The sequence below is a fragment of the Pundamilia nyererei genome, unplaced genomic scaffold, assembly GCF_000239375.1.
Source record: "Pundamilia nyererei isolate P.nyererei 1_Seehausen unplaced genomic scaffold, PunNye1.0 scaffold00227, whole genome shotgun sequence".
Taxonomy (NCBI): Eukaryota; Metazoa; Chordata; class Actinopteri; order Cichliformes; family Cichlidae; genus Pundamilia; species Pundamilia nyererei.
Genome location: NW_005187628.1, coordinates 718,061 through 743,709, shown reverse-complemented (window position 1 = coordinate 743,709; position 25,649 = coordinate 718,061). Strand labels below are relative to the sequence as shown.

Genomic DNA, 25,649 nt, shown 5'->3' with positions numbered 1-25,649 from the left:
TCCTCACCTTTCACTCTAAAAGGTGCTGCAAAGACAGGCTTTTTCAGAGATGGAGACTGAGTGGATGCATACATGCTTAAAGAAAGAGAGGAGAAAAAAACAATTAAAGCAACAAGATTTTATCTAAAAGAAGAGCTCAATGTGCATCCCTTTTATCTAAAAAAGAAATAATAGAAGAATGGCACGGTATCTGTTGCTATGAAATATATTCTTTTTTTTTTTTACCTTTTGCAACATATTGAGATAAATCAGCATAAACAGTTTTTCAAAACCGACTGTGGTATCTTACTGTCATTCTTAAAAAAATATTTAAAGCATGGAGTATGTGGATGTAGGCCCATGCTTGAATATACAGTAAATTGTGATGGGGGAGGTAGCTTGCTCTAGGCGATGCTTGTTCCAGGGACCATCTGGTTGCATTGGATTTTGGCATTGTTCACACTGTGTTCTCCAAACCTTTAACCCGCTTTCAGTCTCTGTTGTTCCTTTCATCAGATGTCAAGGTTACAATTAAACTATTTCACAATCTATTTGATTTCATTGCCTTCTAGTTTACAAGAAAAAACGATTTAATATCTGATTCAGTAATATTTTATTTAAAGAGTTCTGTCTATTTTTTTCAGCTTTTCTTTTTGCTTACAAATTGTAATGTGATAGCAAATTACTTTACTTGCTAATCCGTCTCTCTCCTCACACTGCCAAATCTGCAGTTTTAATGAAACAGCAACAGTAACAAGGTGAAATATACTATAAACTACTTACTTACTATAAACTAAGTAAGGAGACGATTAAGTCGGTAGGATGAAAGCATTTCATTAAGCACTGACAAAAGGCATCGAATTAAGTAACATAAGTTAAAATGCATAAATGACACACTTATACGAGGACAGGAGTAACACAGCAGAATATCTCCGTTGGTCTCTTTGTGAGAAAGATATATTGAGGGGTTACAAACAAATTCTGCAGTTTTATACCCGTACCCCAACGTGGGGAAAACAAATCTAAAATTGTGCTGCAGTGGGTGCACCCCTTTTCAGACATCAGCATGCAAGATGCACAGTATAGTGTTGAACATCCAGTCTCTTCCCTTTATAAATACCTAAGAGCTGCAAAAGTGTCCTTGTACCAGGAAAGCTGGGATTTAAGAAAATTGCTGCTTAAAAGGGGGTTATTTGGTGTTTCCAGGCTGTGTACTTTAACCTTTAGAGAGCTAAGCTTTAGCTGCTTGACATATACATTTAAGGAAATCAAATGATTTTGAGAGGCTACAAATATCATGTGGAATAAGGTCACAAGATAATGAGTTATACAGTTGGGAATAATGCCAGTATGTGATATGGCTGTTTATGGTCGTATGGTTTTTGCTGCCACAGATGAATTTGAATATAAAACATTTTTGTTGTTTGTTTGCTATTTGTGTGTGTGCTAAAATTATACTAAATAGCTGAAATAGTTGCTTAAACAATGCCAAAAAAAAAATTGTACATTAATTTCTGTTCCCTTTATTGCATCTGCAGATTTTGTAGCTCAGCTGAAAATTCAGCCACAGCAATGTTTTCTTTTACCCGGTTATTTTCTGGTTGGGTTCAACTTTGCATATCGGTTTGCACATTTGGACTCAACATTAAAGCATAACTCGTGACATTTTTAGCTCTAGTGGAATTTTATATTACCCATTTTAATGTTACGCAAGTGCAGTCTCTGAAAGGACTTTTCATGGTTCATCTTTGAATAAATTGCTAACATTTCTGGAATTTCCCCTGAATATGCTGTGAGTATACAGTATTTCATTTTCAGAGTTTGTGTATTAGGTTTGTTCTGCTTAGCTGTTGTTAAATGTCTGCTTGAAGGCTCTTTTTCAGTTTAAAAAACAACAACAATTGCAATATATTCATTTTTATTTGCAGGCATGAGACTTAAAAAAAAAAAAAGCCATATGGGTGGTTTAAACAGATTTTGTCGCAAAACTCTTTTTCATTGTTGTTGTTATTTATTTATTTTTATTTACTCGCGCTCGCTCCTTTGTGCACATATGGACGCACAGGCAACACCACACACAGAGTACAGACCGGACCAAATACTTTCTCATCAAACATCCTCCCATTGTCATCTCAGGCCCATGGGTTTCATTAGTGCCAGCTTTAAAACAACAACTCTCATTCCCACTCCCACACACTAGTCCCAAATGTTTTCAGTGAAGAAGGATACAACACTCGCCTGAAGGGTAGGTGCATGTAAAATTTCACAAAATAGCGAGAAGTGGGAAATGCATTCTCTCCTCTCGTTTGACCGGCTCAGAAGAATAACATGCCATCCACACTAATGCCGGTTTACCTTTTTAAATTCATGATCCCAACAAATGCGGTCGAGTAACTGTAGTTTGTGTTTACTGGAGAGATTCCAAATTTGAATTGCAACCAAAGTGAGCACCAAGCGTGTTTATTAATATAAAGCTTTAATTAGAGGCTTTCTGCTCTCTGCTATGAGCAGAGCGGACGATCACTATGGACGTCTTTTTGGCAGCGATTCTTTCCTTTTGTATTTGTTTTCACTGGATCTGAAGGATTTAATATGCCTCTTATGCTCCTAGGGCATCTCACTTTTATCCCTCATCTCACTGACTGTTTTCTAGAAATGCCCTTGAGCACCCCAAGTTGACAAGTTTTCCAGGGTGTACTGAGATAATCTTCTGTGTCACCAAAGCGTGTTCTCTGCATCCTAAACAAATTAGTGCAGAGAAGGTTTGTTTTTTTTTCTGTTTTCTTGTGCAGCGCTGCCAGTGGTTTAAATGGGAAGAGTATAATAGCGTCTGATTTGTAGCGTCGTGACTTCTTTCCCCCACTTCAGTTGCAACAACTTTAACTAAACAGCAAAGTAGTGGACAGCAGCTGACTTTGAGGTTGCCTAGCAACAAAGTCAAGATGCTTCGAGGGCCTTCATCTGCAGCTTCATAATAAAAGAAGATCAGAGCATCTAATGTTTCACTGTAAAGGATATTTAGCTGTGTAGTATTTCTCACGAACATAAAACATCTCCCATCAGGTTTTTGATTACTGTGTAGGTGATTTTGTTTTTACCTGTAACACACATACACCGTGTGTAACTTGCGCTTCACTCTTTTTGTTGCCTGTCTGAAGTTTTCAGAAGGCCTGCGGGGACTGCATATCTAGAGCGATCAGACATTTTACCATAGGGCAGGGGACGATGAGCCGGATTCAGGAATCCCAGCCCAGAAGGCTGCCTTATTCAGTATTCTGCCAGTGTGTGATCCTGACCTTACTGTAGCATGTCCTTGGTGCATGCGGAGCGCAGCAAATGCCTTTTTGGGGGATTGCATGCCCCAGCCCATTTTAATGTGTCGTTTCATTCTCAGCACACTATCACTAAGCCGTGCAGCAGGGGGCTCGGAGCAACCATTTTGATGATGAGTCTGATTGAATTAATACTGTTGAAGCTGACACTTAATGGTTTATGATTAGTTAGAATCATTAAAAGATGAGGCAGATCTGTGTAAAAGACACCCTAAAACCCCTGTGTTTGCCATACAATGAGGGAATTGGTTTTAAACTATGACCTTAAGCTAATCCATGAAGTCTCACCTATTGAAAATCACACATTTTGTACACACACAACAAGCGTTACAGGTGGCACGAGGTGCTGGACATAACACAACGAAAGCAAACTTCTCTGGGTAATTTAAAGTTGTTGTTTTAGAGTCGCTTGGGGAGGAATATCGATGCAAACAAGATCTTGCACTTCTACACGGGATCACCACAGCAGGTAGCTCCACATATTTGAGTTTGCCATTTTGAATTTTTTATGCCAGATGACCTTACTGACCCGGGCCCACAGGGATTTGTCTTCTCCTGGGATTCAACTGGTGATCTTTTGCTTGTAAATTCGTAAAACACACCACCGTGGAGCTAATTGACTTGGAGGGAATGTATTCAAATTCATTATAGAGCAAATATTGTTAAGCAACAACTTTTCTTATTGTATTTTGAAACACTTTCTCCTCCACTGTTTTTGTTTACAGGGGAACTATAATCATAGATCTAAATGTGCATCATAACTGCTTTCTCATAATTATTGGCAAAACTGCAGTATATTTTATTTGCCTTTTTTTCAACGCAATTTCCTTTTACCTGTTGTCTTTGTTAATAGACTCTGTTTTTTGTCTGTTTCTCTGTGTTTTCAGCACCTATTTCCTCTCTTTCTCCACACTCCCACAGTTCGTCTGGCCATCTGGGCTTTCTCATGTTGAAACAACAAAAAAAGCACTTTTCTGTTTGACTCATAACTACTTCCTGTTTAATGATGCAGTGTGAATTATTTTCAGTTTTCTTTAACATACTTGCTGTCGAAACTAGAGTCAGATGGAATTTGCAATGCCGTAACGAAAACTAATAAATTTGTCACTAAACATTAGCTGTAGCGTTCTGATCGATAAACACAAGTTGTTCAAAAGTGGATTAAAGAACTTTGCAAAAGTTCTTTGATCCACTTTTCAAACAGATTGCTTTCCTCTATAAAACAACTGAAGTACCAGAGTAACAACTGCACTCCTTTCCAGCATAGGTAGACTGATAATCGCTGTATTTTTCACTTTATTCATTCTTCAAATGTCCTCTAAGTGGCAAAATGATTAGATGTAAACTCTTTGATTCCCTAAGCATTTTACCAACAAAGGAAAACAAGCTGATAAATGCAGGCTTGTAGTCATTTTAGCTCTTAAAAGAACATCCTGGGTACAGTAAATGCAACACTGTACAGTTTGTTTGAAATTAAATGATTGAGATGAACATAGATCACAGAATTTATACATTTATACACAGTATGAAAAAACCCCACTTTAAATAAAAACATGGCCTGTCACACGTTTGTATTCTTAGAACTGTATTGCCTGTGTATTAAACTAGCGCGCAACATCACAGTGTAGTTTACACATTCAAAGATGATTGACACTGTGGGCAGACTCCTAGAATATCTCATGACTGGTAATTCAGAAACAGTTTTCAGTGTCACACTTTATTTTAAGATATACGTTGCATAGATATTCGAAAGCTCATTTAGCTCCTGGCAGCCTCACGTTTGTTTGTTTTTCTTTTTACTGTGCAAAGTTGTAGGAGTGGTAGAGGTGTTCAGCTGAAATGCTTTTTTGAAGTGACGGAGGGGGTTGATGTCACATTGCATCATCGTTTTTTGTAAAAGAGCAAATAATATTAATACTGTTCTTTATCTGTATTTATTTATCAACCAAATCAACTATTACAGGTTCAGTCAACCAGTGCTCATCTGTGCCCCCCCACAAGAAACACACACACACACACACACTCCTTTTACCCCACCCAGTTGAAACAAATGGCTCCAACCCTCATCCCCCCACCCACCCCCATAACCCTACTTTTCTGTAGTATTGTTGTGACATTATGAAGTAAAGTGTCCTGATATGATTTTTGTTGTGATTTGACACTATCTATATCAAAGGTAATGATTTTAAATAAGTAGATTTAAATATTTAAAAAACTGTAGGATTAAAAAAATGAAATTAAAGAAGTTATATTCAAGCATTTAGGCAGGTATGCTTCCTTTCCGGCCATACAACAATATAAATATACCTCCCGGAAACAGCTGAACACACTGAGGCACCTAAAAGAGGTGGTTTCTCAAGGATGTGCCATATGTGTCATGCTAATCATTAAGAAAAAAACCTTCAAACATACTTCTAGTGGCAGGTAACAGTGCTAACAAGCCTACCCAGTGGCACTTTTGTGATCAAGCCCAGACATCGGTTTTTAAGGCAGTTAGGCTGCACAGAAACATGCACAGATTTGTAGTGGGGCGCTGCTTGGTTGGCAGAATGTGATCCCAGCGTCGCTGCTGGCCATCAGAGTCGATAGTCAGCAAAGTCCAATAAAAGCTTGTCTTTCTGTTCCTCCTCTTCTTGCTGTCAGGTACAATGGTTTTCACAAGTTAGACATTAAACGCACCATCAGTTTAACTGTGGTACTGCAGTAATGCAAACATGCTGTTTCACTCTGCCATAGGCTGTCTGATCCCACTACCGATTGTTGCACTCTTATGGTGACTGTCTTGAAAGAAGTGAAGCTTCAGTGTGCTGAGCGCATTTTTACCTTTAAGTGTGTAAGGATGTTGCATCTGACCCTTTCAGAGTTTGCAATGCAGACGTAAATATTTTAACGTTGTTCTCTCTGTCTCTTTCTCTCTCTTTCATGGCTTCCTTTTTGGATCCACTTGTCTTCTGCCCTGCATTTAATATGACAGGTAAGTCCATCTCTTGTATTTCTACCGACGCCTCTGGGCTGGATCTCGCTTGTATGCATCGAGTGTCACACTGAGAATGTTTACCAAAATTGCATCTTAAGTACTGGGGATGCATCTTTAGTCCAATGGTTTTGTAAACAGTGAGCACATTCCCTTTTTCTCAGCTGACACTTGGAGAATGGGGCAATTCCATTTATGCAGCCAATCTCATTGGCTACTGGAGAGATGCCAATCTCCCTCGAAGATAGGGAAAAGAGAGGGAGCAAAGGGAGTAGGAGAAAAGCATTTATTCATCCTGACACAGATCAGATAAATGGGAAATGATAAATGCTGTCTATTTTTACTTCCCCTAACCGGTGTTAACTTTATATTCAAAGGGAAGCTCTTACGGGCTTACTATGCCTCTGAAAAACCTGATCAAAGTTTTGTTAGGGATTTACTTTTATTTTTTGTGATCTGCCTATAAATTATGAAAGATGTAATTATTGTGATTAATAATTTAGCATAAAGAGTGAATATGCTGAGCTAATGATATACGGCTTGGAGAGGAGGGAACAAAAAGTATGTGGTTATAAATTAAGAAAACAAAAAAAGGGCCTTGCTTTAAAGTCAGTTCCCATTATGCATTTAACTATTGCTAATGTTTTCTCATTTGAATTCTTTCGATATCTGATTCCGCCCACATCTAACATGGTAAATTTAAACATTTACCCAGGCAGCTTCATTTGTAGCTGTTGAAAAGGCCAGGAACCTTTTTAAAATGACAGCCAGGGTGACATTTACATTTAAGACAATCTGCACATTTTAAGACTTTAAATTTAAGTCCAGATAAACAGAATACCATTCTGTATTCGAGGAGCGTAACAGACGCTGTGGCTTGAATCAAATTCAGACCTGTGCCTTTTTTAATATTTTAATTTGTTCTCTAGCTATTTAAATTTAAAGGTTACAACTCCAATTTAGCAGTCATTATAAAAGAGCAATTTATTGTTTTTGTTTGTTTCACTTGTTTAGACACAAATCCTTGATCGCCTTGGCAAAATTACTAAATGATGACATATGTATAGTCTTAAAAAACAAAGAGAAAACATCAAATTGACATTTTGTAGTTATAAGTAAGTGAAGATTGAAGCAGTTTTCATTCCTTTGGATACATAAAGTTTGAATCTGGGGCTCCAGATTAGGAGCCACTGATAGGAGACACCTCCAAGGCATGAACGTTTGTTTTATTCCAGGGTCTGGTGGTCCCCTTTGCTTTTGAAATGTGCACTGTCCTCTTGTCGAGATCACGGAAGCTCTCAAAGGCCTTCAAGAAATAAAGACCAAATAGCAGAGAAAAATGACATTTTGAATCAATAGAAGGCTTCGAGAATAACCTTGTTTCCTAATAATTACACACAGTTTCAACTAAGCTACAACTTTTTAATTTGCACAAGTGTGGCTTTCTATGGTAGTTATGTGTGATACAGTATAGGGACAGGCCTTGTTCCTTATTGACATTGTCCCCTCGTTTAATTTCTAATTTAGTCTTTCCAGTTTTGTTGCTGTTAGCTTTAACAAAGCTAAAATATGCTGGCCTTAAAAGCTTCACCACAATTTCCTGGATTCAGGCTGCTGGAAGTGAAGGAATAAGTGGCAAAAATATTGAAGGTGTGCTAGTAGACGGTGTTTTAAACATTTAAATAAAACTACAGGTCTCCTTTAATAATATATCCCCAAAGCAGCACTTTGGGAATACCACATGCTAGTGGAAGAAGTGTTTGCCGTGTGCTGTCTTGTCTGTGCGCAATATTGGTAGACTACTGTACACTAAACATTACCTACGTATTCTTTGTAAAGGCGATACATATTCAAACACAAACATTTTTTGTTGAATTTCTGATCGGTCCCTCCAAAGATGTTTCAGAACCTCGTAGGATCAGTCAGGAAAAAAGGCATTAAAAAAAACTAACATCACAAAAGTAAGAATTTTTCTTCCTGCTTCCCATCTGTTTGTTTTTTATTTTGGTTTTTATAACGTTCAGCTTTGGAATTGGGAAATTTTGACAAGTATATAAGAAATTCATGACTAGTGCGTTACAGGAAAACTAGCTCGCTGCACTATTTAGACACTCTGTGTTTCCGTCTCATACTTCCATTGTTACTGATGTCACAGTCGCCCTGGCAAGTGATGCAACAAATATGTCCTCCATGGCAAGTATTTGTAATAGAAGGTATTTGTTGCTATAACCTTCAAATGTATCCCTTAAATATGATTTCATCCGCAGATTTTTTTTTCTTTTTACACTGAATCAGACTATGCTTCGTTATTAATTTCTACTTTAAGATAAGTGTTAGATATATCTCCAAACATCTAATTTAATAGGACAAAGCCCATATCCACTAACATGGAAACAGGAAAATCATTATGTTTAAAATTGCATACCAGACAATGCATGATAGACAACGTGAGGTGTGAGCATTATATCCTATATTGGATTTGTTTAATATCTCATCATCTGAACTATCTGTAAAGGTATAAATAACTATGATAAAAGAACAGGAAATCCTGCTTTCAGTCCTGGATAAAGCTTTGTCGTTCAGCCACCGTAATACTCTGAATATTAGGCACTGACCCACATCTGCCATCATGCAGGTTACATAGAGCCCCAGATGCAGGCCCAGCTGTTGCCATGTATTATCACACTGACTGACCCTGATGTTTTAAGTTAAATGCAAGACAAAACATTAGCATACGCTAATCCAACCATACCATGGCATGTAAGTTAACGTTAAAACAATGCACTATTAATAATAATAATAATAATAATAATAATAATAATAATAATAATAATAATACTAAGCCTCTCCCACCCCCTAAGTCAGAGTAATGTCAACCTTGCCCCCATTCTCTAACTAGTTTTACCCTCAGAGTACCACAGCTCTTCTATATGTAGGTAAGAATAATGACTCCTCAGTCATTATTATTAATTCAGTGTTGCTACAGTGTGGTGCATGTAAATGAAGCAGTGGGCAGAGAGAGCTATAGGCTGCCTGGAGAGTTAGCCTGAGTAATGAATGTAATTATTGTGCCCTATTGGACCCGTGTCTGTTTTAGCAAAGTTATTATTTTGACAGTTTGCGCCACATTCATAAGGAAAGGTCTGGAATTAAATTATAAGCTTCCTTTACTTTTGCATCTAAATGTATTATTTGTCAGAGTAATCTCTCTGTATAATTTATGTGTATGTCTGTGTGTGTGTGTGTGTGTGTGTGTGTGTGTGTGTGTGTGTGTGTGTGTGTGTGTGTGTGTGTGTTAAATTCCCCTCTTACTGTCCTCTTTCAATTAATCCCCAGCTTGTACACGCAGGTTATATAAACACTGGGGTTTTGATAGTGGCTATCAGTGAATTTAGTGCTGTAGAATCGCACTTACACACATGCGGCATTGGGACTAAAAAGGAGGGAGAGAAGGGGATGTACAATGGGAGAGAAAATGGCGTGTCAGAGGATTTGGATTCTAAGATAATGTTGATGATTATTAGAATATTGATCCTGATAACCCACCTGTTATAAAAGAATCAGTGCAAAGCCACCCACACATTGTCATTAGTCATCAGCAGCTCCTTACAGCCCACTGCAGTACATGCTGCCACCCATGATTTAGCTCTGCATCCAGTTATGAGGGGGTGTTTAGCATTTATTATGCAGCACAGTCCCAGTCCCAGTGAGATGGCAGAATGCTGCCCGATCAATACCCCTCACAGGAACCTAGGTTAATTTATTCATTTTAGAATGTACTCGTGCCTCTATGGCCCTCTGTGGTCTTGCCTAACACGGTAGGAGTGTTTAGTTACTGACACTCACACCATTGCACAGGCCCTACGTGCTGAAACTCTGACATCATTATGCAAACGCCATATTGGTACGTGTTATTAAGCTGTCGTTTTTTGTGATACCAAAAGTCGGGCTGCCCTTTTAATAATACTGAAGCATGTTTCTGAATGCTCGCTGTATAGTCTGGCTAGAATGTGTAGAATTTGAGTCCGCAGGGTCTCTGTATTGTTAGTATTTGACCTTTAGTTCTTACCCTGGCCTTATGCACCTAGTGTCCCACTTTTTGCAAACCATGTCAGAATTTCCTTTTTCATTGTTTTGACCTTTGCTCTTCATCCCTTTGTGGCTTTCCGTCCAAGCACCAGTCGTGTTGTTGGTCTACAACATATCCCTAGACACCCAAATAGTTTCCAAGTCTGTTATGCAGGCAGCATATGCTTGAATTTGCACACACGAGCTACAAGACAATAGCTTCAGACCTATTAGCTTGTGATCTGGACAGGCAGCTACCATATATCCTCTAGCTGCCAAACAACAGCAGCGGCAGCTCTGCAATCTTATGCTCTCCTCCCCGGCTGCTCTTAAGCAAAACAACAATCTCACCCTTTTCCTCTGACTGAACAGTGATCTGATTATGGATTATTGCAGTTATGGATTTCCATGTAAATAAAACATCTCATCTCTAACCATCAGTTTATGCCTCAAAATGTGAGGACGAGATGAATACATTTGTTATCACTGTGATCATTTTGGTTACCACTCATCTGTATTGATTTTTACCGAGCATCATCAATCAAGGCACTCATAATGGATGCTGTCTGAGAGCACATATCTCCCTTCAGAGAATTATCACCTCAGACTTGGGTCAAGCAGAGATTTGATCTCTTGTCAGTTAGATGAATTGATGTCTTACAGACACAACAGAGAGAGGTAGGGAGAGGATTAAGGTAAAGGTGAGGAGGAATAAAAAGAAGTCTAAAGTAGTTAAACTTCAGTCCTGAGGACTCAAAGGTATAGAAATAATCATATCCATTCTCCATCACCATTTGCCCTGGTTGCTTGTTTAAAAAAAGTAGTTAAATGAAATCAATAGTGGTGCTAGTACTGGCCTCCATGCCAAGCATCATCCAATATTTATATAAATGAAGCTTCACAACCTCAATTTACCCTGCAGGTGCCTGTTTAAGGGGCTGTGAAGTACCTGAAGGTAAGGGGAATTCTGGACAGGATATGAAGATGAAGAGAATAAAATAAATTTCTGTCCCTATCAAGATGTCCTTACATAGTCATTTGCATTCATGTCATTTGACAGGTCATGATTTCCAGCTGTACCGAGTTTTGAATCAGGGTGCGCTTGCTACAATAAAAAGGAACCAGATCGTAAATTTCGCATGGCAACTTTAATTTAAGCCATTGCCAGTCCCTAAAACACATTTTCAGAACTGCTAAATTACTAAGTTGTTCCCAAGGCTTGAACTTCAAGCGTCATGGCTACACTTTGGTTTTTTTTCATAAAAGTGAAATAAATCCAGTACTGAATCTGTGCTCTGCTGAAATTCCATGCCACGCTATCAATAGTCAAAAATAAAAACATAATTTCTATTTATATCATTTTATTCATCTCCCAGAATACTCGCATAAAAACTTTAATTGTAGCCTGAGGCCTCTGGTAACAAGTACAGGTATTTGTTTTCCTTTCACTGACAGCTGGAGAGACCCTCTGGGATTTAAGTTGAACACTGAGGGCCGCTGTGGTCGTTGCATTTCATTATGACCACACCATTTCACTTTTGCCAAGTGCTCAGACTAAATTATTATTTTTCACCCACTGCGAGACATTTCCTCAGACACTGGTTTGATGTTAATGATTCATACACTGTTTATTGAGATAACTTTAAGATTTAAACTAATCTTAATTTTGGGACGTATATATCTGAAGAGAACAAAAAGGGTCTAGTTTGAAAACCAATTAATGACCAAGTTATTCAATTTTATGTTTATGTATGTTTACTGCTGCTTGCATTATGTATAGAATGGGACAGTTCATTCATTTTAGAAAAAAATCACTGAATTCCCACCTTGTCCTTCATAATAATTAGAATGATTTCTATGTGATGGGATTTCTTTGGGCCTGGGAGAAATCCTATGAGCTGTGGGAGGAAACGAAGGAGCTTCGGTATTACATATTCTGTGGCTCACTGGCATTCTGGCTAGCATTTTGGGGATCTCGAGTTTGTAAGAATTAACACAATTAAATAGATCGATGAAATGTTTCAATATAACAATATAGTTTCTAATTTTCTTTTTTAGCCACTCAAATTTTCCCTTCAAAATATTTCATTTAGACCCAGTAAATAGTGGCACACTTCAATTAAATTTAATCCTTACTCTCTGCAAAAATCCCCTCCCCCCTCTCTGTTTTTTCCAGACACTTTATTGCTTAAGGGACCTTAAATCCTCTATACTTCTTCTCAGGCTGGGTTTACTCCCAGGCCTTTATCAACCTCAACAAGTTATATCAATTTAAAATACACCAAAGCATCTCATTTTGTACCACTTATTGCAAATGATTAAAAAGAAGAACAGCCAAACACCATCTCACAATGTTATCGAATTAAAGATTTAAAGAATGTAAACTTATTGTGTAATGATTGTCAGTGAGTTCTTAAAACATTTTTATTCCTGATGACTTACAAGTTGTAAACATTATCTTATTTATCGCAAAATAACACAAAAAATAATGCAAATTGATCTTTTTGTCTTCTTCTCTTTTTTTTTCTCAGAAAAAGCTGCTGTAAAATCAGTATATTGATGTTGCCCCCGTTGTGAAATTTTTCAGAACATGGTGCACAATTGGTATAATGCTGCCACGGTATGAGAATGTGCACACTAGAGAGCAGTCTGTTCCCTCTTTCTGCAGTCGTTGTGATCCTCCATCTCTCTCTCACATAACATACTGTTCATGTCAAAGGACCCAGGAAACACAACATCTGTCAGTGCGCTAATGTACACAATAAACACCAAAGGGAGAAGGATATATACACGCACCTGGAAATGGCCTTGTATTCAACACACATTTTACATCACATGAAAAGAAAAACAAAAAAAACAAAACAAAGTGACCAATATGTGCAAATCTTCTTGAAGCTGGTGAATAATTCCTTCGGTGGTTTGGATATTATTTGAACAGTATTTTTGATTTTACTATGGATGGTCTGAATGATTGTTGGCTTTGGTGTGCTTGATTCAGTAAGAGGAGGCAACGCTCCTCTGCGACAGCCAAAAGGTGAGAAGCAACGAGAGGCATAGCTTTAGCTCTTTTATACTCTGCTTTCTTCACTTGGATGGAGCACAAATATTGTGATATCACTAAATGAAAATATGATTACTGATAAAGGATGAAATAGATCGTTTTTAATCTATTCACAGACAGGCAATGGGAAAGAAACTACACTGATAGAAAGTCACCACAATGAATGCAAAACAAAATGTGATTCAATCCGAGAAGAGGTCTAAAACTCAGATGGTGGGTTTTACACTGGAGATGAGATGCAGAAATCCCTCTTCCCCTTTTCTTCTTTTTTGTTTTTCGCCTTATTTTTTTTAGGGGGGGGGGGGGGCTGTTTGATGCACTGCAGAGTCATGGCTCTACAGTCCACGAGCGCAAAGACTGCGTCTGTCGTCATTCATCCTCTCTGACAGGCTTCTCATATACAAATGAGTTTCTGTGAATAGCAATTCATTTATTTAAACACTTTTTTGTAGTTTACAAAAGAAATAGATTATCTTTTTTTTGTCCACACTTGCACGTCTTCTTCTTTAACATATTTTACACAGTTTTATTTTTACATTTTTAATTAAACTTAAATGTGTTTTTAATATTTTAAATGCTCAAATATTGTGTGTACCATAATACAAATGGTTTCTTTTTTTCCTCTCCTGTGTCCCCAGTTTATTTTTAAACAATAATTAAATGTCCTGAAATAGAAAGACACATTAAAGCTCAAATATCCATCCTCGAGAGAAAAGCCTCAGCGCTGTATTCCTCTCTCTTTTTCGATAGAACACGAACAGGTCCAAGAGTCCCATGACCATTATGTGACTTCAGATCAGCAGCAGATAGCAGTAGCAGTAAATCCACCACAAAATAGTCAGCCACATGAAGCACACTTCTTCCACATCACAGTGAAATGCTTTGTAAAAAAAAGTGTCCAGAAGATTGAATAATTCCTTCTGTCCCCCTCCCCGGTGTATCCAAAAAGGAATTTACTGTATATCCAGATAATCACAGGTAAAGACTTACTCAAAAGCAGGGTCACACTTCACATTCCCGAGAAGCTTGTTGTTGGCAAGTGCAAGAGCCATATTCATTGATGATTACCAAAGCTCCCTCAATATGGTTAGGTTTATAGTCAACATAGTACTCTGGTGTAGAAATTGCAGCCATCTGCTGCATGCTTTGCTTTTGCTTCTGCTTACGGCGCTGACTGCTGAAGCACTGCCTCAGTTGCCTTATTCCAGCTGGAAAGCACTTCCATGCCACGTATAGCATGAGCACTATGATGAGAAAGGAGAAGATGAGTGCCATGGTGCCTGTTACCACCTTGTGGATCTGCATGGTGCTCTCTAGGTCATCATGGCCCACTGTGACAGTGAAAGAATTTGTGACCACTTCACTACCCTCGCCCTCATAGGGGTTGGGAGTAATGGGGCCCAGATCCCTCGTGGAGGCGTACAGGCCTGCTGTGGTCACCTCTACTGGGGGATCCTCACATAGCTGAAAAGCATAGACAGCATCCAACACATCCTCACCCTGTGCTGTGTCAGGGCTTGAACACAGCAGGGAATTGTCATGCTGGCCTCGGAAGGCATTCAGCCAAGAGGCCAAGGCACACACATTGCGGCTGCACTCCCAGTCATTCCCTGCCAGGGTAATGCTGTCCAGAGATGACCACGAATCCAGAATGCGCTGGTCCACAGAGGTCAAACGATTAGAGTCTAGCATCAGTACCTTGAGGTTTGGTGTACTCTCAAAAACATGTGGCTCGATGTACTCGATTTCGTTTGCTGACAGGTCAATCTTCTCTAAAAAGTGCCATGTCCAGTCTAGTGTGTTTACAACAATAGTGGCACGATTGTTGTGCATGTACAGAGTGCGTAAAGAGATGAGGCGTGGGAAGTGGGCTAGGTTGACTTTAACTAGCTCATTGTGCTCAAGATGCAGCTCAGTCAACTTAAAGAGGCCAGCGAAGGAGTTTCGTGCCAGGCTCTGCAGTTGGTTGTATCCCAAGTCCAGAAACTGCATGCTCCTGCAGTCCTGAAAAATCCGCACTGGCACAAATTTGAGAGCATTGTAGCGCAAATGCAAATTGGTGAGCTTTCTAAGGCCGTGGAACAGGTCAGGCTCTAGTACCTGCAGCCTGTTGTATGAGAGGTCCAAGATACGGAGGTTTGGGAGGGGCCTAAAGGTGCCATTTGGCAGACTCTCAATCCGGTTGTTGCTCAGGTCTAACTCCTTGACTCGTCTCAGCTTGTCAAATGCACCCTCCTCTACAACGTCAATGCTGTTGTGATCTAAATAGAGCCAGGTGAGCTGTGACAGACCAGCCAATTGGCCTTCACGCAGCTCCGTTAAGTTGTTCTCTCTCATGGACAGGCCCATGGCACTGCTCAGATTGCGGGGAATGTCTGTGAGGTTGAGCCCCTCGCAGTACAGCAGCTTGCTGTCGCAGCGGCACAACCTTGGACAAACCCCCTCTACCAAGGGAACTGTTCTTAGAAAAATGCCCAATGAACACAGTATCAACCCAGGGGGCTTCTTCAGTGGCCACTTTAAGTACAGTCCAATTAGAAGGAAATCCATTAGCATAAATATCCAGGGATGTCGGGGAGAAAATGTCCATTGAACCACTCTGGATATCGGTTTTGCCCGTATCAGATCATATTTATCGCATCATATCTATCTCGTTCAACAAGCTGTCTCATTCTATGTATGTCAGCTGAAGACAGTGATAGTATTTTTGTTATCAAGTCCCAAAGAATGCCAAAAAAATAAAGTCTCTTTCCTTACGTTATATATCAAGCAGTGGGTGGAGAGTAGAGGGGATGGAAAATCAAACTGTCCTCACTGATCAATCTTATTCGAAAAAATTCCTACTCACCCCTATTCAAAAGCTGACAATCTCCATTCAGCATCTCGCTTTGTGCCCCAACACTAATTATGTGCGAATCTAAAAAAGACCCCACTGTGGTACAAATTCTCCCCCCCTCCCTTCTCTCTTTTCAGTGGACACCAGATCCTTGGCAGGCTTACAATGTCTTAGTTCTCTTCAAGTGAAAGAGCCAGAAAGAGAAGGAATCCAAGTAGCTTTCAGCGAGATGGTAGGAAGTGCAAGTACCCCTGTCTGCATGAGCTCTGTCTCTCCTGCTCCTCCGCAGTCCTCTGCTGCAACGATCAGAGGGAAGAAGAGAAAACCAGCGAAAGAAAAAAATAAGCAAGAATCTTTTTTTTTCTTTTTTAAAATAATCTGTCTTCAGCTCTTTGCTCCTTTCCCTCCCGCTTAAGTTTCAAAAGATCTGTCAAAATGTGTTATCGTCCATCGCTTGAAGAAATCACTGACTTGTAAGGTTTAGATCCATTCAAGCACTTAATCATGATTTCAGTGACGGACGCAAGGGAAAAACAAAAAAACAAAACAGGATATAAAGAGATGAACCCTGTTCACTGTTTTCTTGTGTAACAGTATTCCTCGTCATCTGAGTGGCTCATATTGGTTTGGTAGCCGCTCGCATCCCCCGTGGCTCGCAGGTTTCGTTTACTCCCTTGCTCTCTGGGTGTCTTCTCAGCCAGCTGGAAGAGGCTGCTGAAGGCTGGTGCTGGTAGGCAGGCAGGGGCGGTAAATGTGGGAAGCAAAGGAGCGCGCAATCCCTTGCAGCAGACCAGTACACTGACAGCGCATGCAGAAGCACCTTCTGTTCACTGAGTGTCGTAAGCCACTCACAATTCAGAGTGCTCGCTCCCTTTCCCTCACTCTCTTGCTCTCTTTCCCTTGATCGCTCTCTCACTTGTTCATGCTGCTCCCCTCCTCCTCTTCGCTCTCACATCTTCCCTCACTGCTTTTTTCTTGCTGTGTTTTTCTCTGTGCCTCAGACATTTACATATCCAGAATGGGCTGGGCTTAAACCAGGGGCTTTAATGAACCCCCTCCACCCCCCATATCTCTAGCGCTCTCTCTCTCTCTCTTTCTATCTCTCTCGCTCTCTCTCTCTCTCTCTCTCTCTCTCTCTGTCTCTCTCTCTCCCACACATACAAACACTCCTTCCCTCCCTCAATGACTGCAATGAAATCGGCCTCTTGACGTTGTCTGATTTCAGGCTTGCAATGATGAAAATGGGATCTTATATTATTTCTTTTCTTAAACAGATGTTTGCTTATATATCTGTGCTATATAGATGGAGAGGGAGGGAAAGAAAAGATATATAATTTCATCAAAGAATTTCTAAATATCTTCAATGAGACTTAAATGCACTAGTCACCATGTATGTCCTTCATTATATCATAGATGCCACAGGAGCATACGTGTATATATGGTATACTTGTTGCTTGCTTGCCAGCAACAAAGGTTGGCCTGTGAGTCAAGATGATTATGGCGTTCTTCATATGCTCAAACCACCAGAAATTCTTTGTCGCTGACAGTTATTGCTGTCTGTGTCCATTGTGAATGCAGATGCAATTGTTTCCCACATAATATTAGCATTAAGCTAACATAGATATTCCCTCTGAAGGCTCACTTGTCTTCCTTTGCACTTCTCTGGAATTGCTTCTAGCCGTGTCATTGTTCTGCCCTAAAAGTTCAAAGACAATGAGCTGTGACTGTGTCTTATAGGCTTCACACGAGCCAAGTTTTAAACTTCTGACTCACCTCCTTCCTTTTCTGAGCTAATTGCACATTGGCTAACGGAACTTTCTTGTTCACTTATTCAGAAAACAATGAATTTAAGATGAACAAAAAAGAGTCTGAACAAAAAGATAAAGAGTGTTTTTTAATTTTTAATTATGCCCGCTTGACAATCCAGGCTGAGGATATAGAGCCAAGTATACAGTGTGAGAACGAGACGAGAAAGGATGGGAAAGGGTTTACATCGGCGTACGACCTCAGCATTCCTAGCCAAACTAGCAGTTTCCACAAGTTTCTCGAATTTATTGCCTAATTCAAAGTATAGACAGAAACAATTGAGAGGATTATTTCAAAATGTAGGATAGATAGAAAACAGAAACAAATGTATATTAGCAACAAGTGCGGAAAAAGCAGAAGCTAGAATGATATGGGTAAAAATGAAAATTTGACAAAGCACAACTTATTTTCTTCTTTAAAGTTTTACAGCCTCTGGCAACCGGGGAATTGCATTACTGCCATCTTCTAGAAATAATTGCGATTTGCTAAATAATTCTGGAGAGCAGATCACGAGTTGATCAATAGATCTTTTTCTATGCAATGTTTCTGCTAGTATTTATCTCTGCATTTCATTGTTGCAGGTGATAAGCATACAGAGCCAAGAGGCAGGTGCAAGCATTGATTGGTTAATTGGGAACAGGTGAGGTGGGTGTGATTGTCATGTGGTCATAACCAGGAAGACAGACTGAGGACATCTGGTGGATGTTTGAGGGGAGACATGAAGCAATGTGGAGCACAAATGTGGATTTCTTTCCCCTGCATTTTATAAATGTAAAAACAAAAAGAATGTCATTTACACATCATAAGCCTTTACATTTTTTAATCCCTTTTATTATTTTTTTTAATTCTTCAGTTTTTCTCACCACTGTGTTGTATCATTATATGTATATCTCTGTCACATTGTCATGAGCCCGGTGTGTTTTAAACATCAGGAGTGAGTTTCTTTAAATTTGGAACAAACATTTGGTTTGATTCAAGGGTGATCAAAGGTCAAAAGGTCACTGTGATTTTTTTTTTTTTTGGTCCTAACGCAACCCATGAAGAGTCTTTTTGAGAAGTGGCTTAAATATTAATTTTTTTAGTATTTGATATTCATTATTTATTTGTTTAATAGCAAGTATTTGTGCTTATGCTTGGAGTTAAGAGATTGAATTAGTTTAAATTAGGTTAGTAATCAAGATTAGATCTTATAGTGTAAAGCTCAAGGTCACTTTGACTTCACCTCACTCCATTCTCATAAATGTGATATCCTACAGTTTCCAGGATGGAATTTCATTACAACTGGAGCAAATGCTTCACTTAGACTCGAGGATGAACTGATTAAAATTTGATGGTCAACATTTAAGATCACAGTGCCGTCGCAAATCACATTTGCAGCCATATCTCAGGATTCTGTGTGATCATTTTTCACTTAGTGTCAGACGTAAAAGCGAACTGTGGACCGAGGATCACGCAGATATGTGGAAAACTCTTTGAAGTGTGGATATTCCTTTTCCCACTTTTTTCCTCAGCGTGCAGTTAGCAGTCATACCAGAGGACAGTGATGGCATGCTCTAACAAAGAAGCTGTCTTGATGTGTGTCTGTGTACTTTTTTTTTTTACCTGGTTGACAATATTTTTAAATCTTGCGTCATGATTGTTTTTCATATTGTCAATAAGAAAATCTATTAAAAAAATGTTATATAAGAATCAGACTTTCTAGCTATCAGTGATGCTCATACATAATATAATATAATATATGGTAATAATATACACATAATATCATTATTTATTTTGTAATTCATAAATAGCTTTTAATAACGAAGTGGTTATCAGTTATGGTGTATCGTCAGCAGACTGAACTTGATTTGAGGGCTCAAATGTGTCTCAAAATTAGAAGCATCTTTGATTGCAGGCCCATTATTAAAATCATTTATTGAATCAGATGACATCCCACTGTTTGAGTCCGAGAAAACAAGGCAGATGATAACTAATTGGCCTGCCGCAGCGATAATGTTGATGGGCATCTCGGAAAGCATTGAGATAGGGGTTGGCGGAAACACTTACACCCCAGAGTGGAAACAGCAAGACATGATTTCACGTCCACAATGGACCGGGAATTCCAGCAGATGGAGGTTGTCTCAGTTTGAAAGGGTCACAAGCGGACATGGAGTTTATTAATTTAAATTTTCGTATTTGTTGTGTCTCTTCCTTAGTATTTTAATATCCACAGTAATGATCTGAGGAACAGAGGAAATGTCCTGTTTCCTTCACACTTAAACCCGTAATGACAGTAGCCTCGTGAAGGCTTGTGCAGTCTGAGTTTACTCCACAGTATCAAGAAAAGATCTACTTTGTTTAAACAATGATTTTAAAGGAGCTTGTACTAACTGCAGCTTGGGTAAACAAAAAGGGGAGCGTCATCATGTTCAGTGGGGCATGTGACAAGAGGACCGTGGGTGTCACACTAGGTTATAGCTCCTTGAAGTATGCTTTTGTATGATGCAAAGTTTATTTGTGTAAATATTCTGAATTATTAGCATGACTTGTCCATGTTTTTTAGCTTTAGGGCTGATTGTTTGGTTGGAGGGATGATTTACTCAGCAGAATGGATGAACTTAGAAAACTCTTTGTATTTCTCCATATAATATGATGGAGGAACAATAGCTCAAGGCATTAAGAACACAAGCCTGCCATTACATATTAAAATCTTTAATTCCACGTTGCTAACCCCATTTATATAAATGCATGTAACTTTCAAGTCTGAGACAGCTTGCTCTTTCTCTGCTTATTTTTTGTTGTTGCTTGAAACAGCCAAGCTTGTTATTGTTGGCTGGATAGAAGACATTGCCAATGATTGGCCTTAATGGCTGCTTTTTCCATATTGCATATCGTTGAACTGTCCAAAGTTCATTGTACTTTCAGTATCTGGCATGTTTTGAACCACACGGGCACTTTAGTTTAAGCGTTGGATGTATTTTTGTAAACCACAGAGACTTTCATAATTCCCTCAGCCAGACTCTTTTTAATTTCGGTGGTCTTCTCTGCAGATGCGTTTTGCTTTAGTGACTAGAGTTTTAATTCAGGATTTGATGATTTGCTTGTAGTTTCACCCCACACTCTTTTGACTTATCTAGTCTTTTGAACATGCTAAACACGCACAACATTTTGAACTTTGAAAGAGTGCAAACATAGAACTTTGAACTTCTTATTTTGATTATGTTGTATATACCTTTTTTTCTGTAAACACAGGATATTGATGAAGTATTCCAGGTGGGTAGCTATATCAGAGATGAAACCTCTATGTGGCACCTGCAGTTCTTCCCTTTTAGATGGCATGGCTCTTAACTCTGTCCTCAGTGAAATACAATTATGTGAAGAACTGGACTAACTGCATTGACTAGCATGTTACTTCCCTAAAGTCTAATGAGTATAAATTTGTATGTGTATATAAAATCTAAGTTCACTGAACTTTAGCATCCTTTTATGTTAACAAAATGTGTCAAAAAGCAAACAAATAACAAAAAAGTCACTAAGTCAGACTGCACTCATAAACTAAAGAGTTATGCACAACAGTCAGATAGATGATAAACATCAAATGCACTTGGTTGTCAGAGTAGGCTCCGACAAAGATGTATAAACTAAAGAACAAGAAAGAAATGCAATGCATTTTTGTAAGGCACATTTGAAGAGAGAAAATATGCTGCTGTGAGAAGATCTCAAAAAGTAACGCATCATGCCTCTAAAGAAACAACTGACAAAGAAAGTCACTGATATCTATCAGTCTAGAAAGGGTTATAAAGTCATTTCTAAGGCTTTGAGGCTCCAACAAACTATGGTGAGAGCCATTATTAACAAATGGAGAAAACTTGGAACTGTGGTGAACTTTCCCAGGCGAGGCCAGTCTACCAAAATTACTCAAAGAGTGCATCGGTGATTCATCCAGGAAGTCACAAAAGACCCCAGAACAACAACTGAAGCAAAACTGGCATCAATAGCAGAGTCTCAAGGTGAAAACTACTGCAGAACAAAAAGAACACAACACGTCTTGATGGTCACCAAGACTTTTGGTGAAATCGTTTGTGGACTGATGAGACACAAGTTGTACTTTTTGGAAGGTTAGCATGTCATTAAATCTGTCAAATTAACACAGTATTTCATAAAAAGTACATTATACCAACAGTGAAACATGGTGGTGGTAGTGTGCTTCAGGAATTGGATGACTTGCTATAGTTGATGGAACCATGAGTTCTGCTCACTACCAGAAAATTCTGAAGGAAGATGTCCAGCCATCAGTTCATGACCTGAAGCACTTGGGTTATGCAGAGGGCAATGATCTGATCATAACACATCAGATGTACATATCTATCTATCTATATAAGTAGTGGTACCTAGGCCTCTGGGACCCTCAAGCTCCCATCTCAGGTGCTGTTCCCAGATCTGCTGGAGCCACTCGCCTAGCTTGGTCGTCAGTGCACCAAGCGATCCGATTACCACGGGGACCACTGTTACCTTCACCCTCCACATCTTCTCTAGTTCTTCTCTGAGCCCTTGATATTTATCCAACATCTGACCCTGATGTTGCTGTCATTCAGTATCGCTACATTTATCACTACAGTCTTTCTCTGCTTGTCTACCACCATTATGTCCGGTTGGTTAGCCACCACCATTTGTCCGTCTCTATCTGGAAGTCCCACACGATCTTAGCTAGGTCATTTTCAACCACCCTTGGGGGCGTCTCTCATTTTGACCTCGGGACTTCCAGGCCATACTCGGCACGAATGTTCCTGTATACTATGCTGGCCACTTGGTTATGGCGTACCATGTATGCCCTGCCAACTAGCATCTTGCACCCTGCTGTTATGTGCTAAATTGTCTCAGGGGCGTCTTTACACAGTCTGCACCTGGGGTCTTGCCTGGACCCCAGCCTCTAAGGATCTTTCTTGGATTTCTCTTTCCTGAGGTATTCACTAAGCTGATGTACTCGTGGATGTTCGTTGTGTCATCCCGGATAGCAGTTCTGACACTCCCTAGTCCTCAGCCTATGAGAGAGAGAGAGAGATGTACTGCTTCACCAAGCAGTTGAACAGGTGTATTTTTTTGTTGAAATGCATCTGTGTGTATTTGTGTATTTGTTGCTCTGACAGAGTGAGAATTAATATGGTTCTAAATTGCTTCCGGCCATGTCCAAAGCAACACGTTCCCAGTTGAGAAAGAGAGACAGAAAACAACACAGTTTTCCCATGTCACAACACAGTGCAGTCACACACTTCTTGCTTTTACACTGAAACGAGATCAAAATTCTTCACCCTCCACCACATGCGCACACATTTACAACAACCTGACACAGCCAGTTTTTCACCCACCTTCAGTGGGTTGGTGTGTGGTTTTTCCATATGCAGTATTTCATTCAATTACTTGTTTTAGCTTTGCTACTTAGTCTGTTTCTTTATGCAATTGTGTTCTGGCTCTAATGTTTTTGGATTCAGAGACTACATCAAACAGTGGCTTGTAACTGGGCTCTGTCTGCCAAAGGAACTTTGTTCAGCTGTCAGATGATGCAGAAATCCCACTGAGCACCACCAAGCCCATTTTCAAAACCCAGCTCTCTGAGGCAGCACCCCCCTCCACTTTTGATAGTCCTGACTACTCTGGCCTATTGCCTCATCCAGAGCCAAACAAGCCTGTACATCCTTTATGTGTCCACTAACCTCTCTCATGTTTGGATGAATCGGAGCAGAATGCAGTGACAGAGGAGTCTCTGATGCAAAAGGCTGAAACACTTGTAAATTTAGACAGAAAATTACTTGTCCCTTTATTCCGTGTCCCTGCTTCAAGGTAAAGTTAGAACACTAACCGAGAGTTTTGTATAAACTTTCATTGAAGGTCTTTGTGTATATGAAGTCCTAACCCTTGGACCGTGAATTGAAATTTAAATCAGCAATGACTCAAGCGAAGGAAAGTAAAACGATTTATTTGACATGGGGCACACAATAAGGAAATGTAGGAACGTATTTAAGGAGGGGAAAAGCGCTTCTCCAAAAATATCCCAGCATTGGCGGTATGGTGGTGGTGCAGGAGTAATGATTTAGATCTCAATGAATGTGATGTGGAGAAGAACTGCTAATGAGCAGAGTCAAAGAACTCACGAGGACTGGAGGATAAATAGTAAGGAGGAGAACAGCATCAATGTGAAACTGAAATGAGAGCTGAAACCAGCAGAAAAAGGTAATCTTTTAAAAAATACAACAGTGGCATGACAGAGATTTCTCATTGGTTTAACAGAAGGTTGAAGACAATCAGTTAGGTGAATAGACTGTACCAAAAGTGCTTATTCTAAGCATGAGATAGAAAAAGTAGATAGATTCTGTTACTCATAAATTAAAACTCCACTGGTTAGCAATGTACTTGCAAAAATTCGGAACAAGACACTGTTTCTTTGCAAAAATCTGATTGTGCTTGAAATTATGTGCACAGTGCTGCATCCTTCTTTTGATCAGCCATAATTACCATGTTAAATGGCTATCAGATTTTCCTCGACTTCATCTAAATGTACCTGTCATTTGTGTGTGTGTGGGTGTGGGTGTGTGGGTGTGTGGGTGTGTGTGTGTGTGTGTGTGGAGAAAAACAAATAATCGCAATCCAAAAAATTACAGGGTATTAGCAACGTTGAATGGTTTTTATCTTAACGGATTGTTTAAAAAAAAGAAAGAAAGAAAAGAAAAACAACACAAAAAGAGAAGAACTGATGCCAAGAACCTCCCGGCTGTTCATTCACAGTGACAGTGCCACAGGTGGTGATGTACATGCAGTCCGCTTTCTCCTTTACTGATGACTGACCTTGACAGTAATTAGCTACACGATGACTGAAAAATAGGATGACAATGTTATTCATCACAGGCACAGCTGGGGGTGACCCGGGTTTCCTAAAAATGTCTTATAACTGAAGCCAACTTTATATTCATCATGTGATACTTTAAATGACCTTAAAACAAAAAACACACACAAACACATGCATACACACTGCAGTTTAACAAGATAATTACCGTCTTTAATGAGCTAGTATCATATCTCACTGCTTTTACCAAACAAATGGTAGATGCTGACGCTTATCTCATATGACTGTATTATCTCATACTTAATCCTCTGGGTTATTATAAGGACATCTGAATTGTGAATTGGTAATTACTGTAAAATGCATTTCTAAATAACAAATGAATCATAATGAATTCATGTTCATATTTGATAAAATAATACATGATCACTTCATCATCTTGTACTTCCTTTTATTTCCTCCTTGTTCTGATGAATTAGACGTCATGGAGTAATGAAGATGAAATGAATACTATACCTGTGCCAGCATCACATCTGTACAGCACAAAATGCACACAGTGGCATATATTATCAAGCCTACCAACACAAGTCAGTGTTGCTTTAGGTCACCTGACTGACCAAGTGACCCATATGCCAAATGACACTGCAGAGACCTTGGTTGAAATCCACTCGAGACGATTTCCTGTGTGTCATTCCCCCCCATTTCTGCTCTCCTGTACAATCTCTGTACTCCATTGCCTAATAAAGGCTGAAAATACCAAAAATTTCCTCATGTGTGTG

At 39.3% G+C, this 25,649-nt stretch overlaps 2 protein-coding genes across 2 annotated transcripts in view; one reads left to right on the top strand and one right to left on the bottom strand.

The window, feature by feature from the left end:
* ctnna2 (catenin (cadherin-associated protein), alpha 2) overlaps positions 1 to 25,649 on the top strand; it is a 320,434-nt gene that overhangs the window by 172,620 nt on the left and 122,165 nt on the right. The window lies entirely within an intron of this gene.
* Positions 13,961 to 17,084, bottom strand: lrrtm1 (leucine rich repeat transmembrane neuronal 1). Its single transcript, XM_005748703.1, has one exon. The coding sequence runs from the start codon at positions 15,968 to 15,970 to the stop codon at positions 14,417 to 14,419; it is 1,554 nt and encodes a 517-aa protein (XP_005748760.1). The 5' UTR covers positions 15,971 to 17,084; the 3' UTR covers positions 13,961 to 14,416.

Coding starts and splice junctions, on each gene's coding strand:
- lrrtm1 (XM_005748703.1), bottom strand. CDS start 15,970: ATGCTAATGGATTTCCTTCTAATTGGACTGTACTTAAAGTGGCCACTG.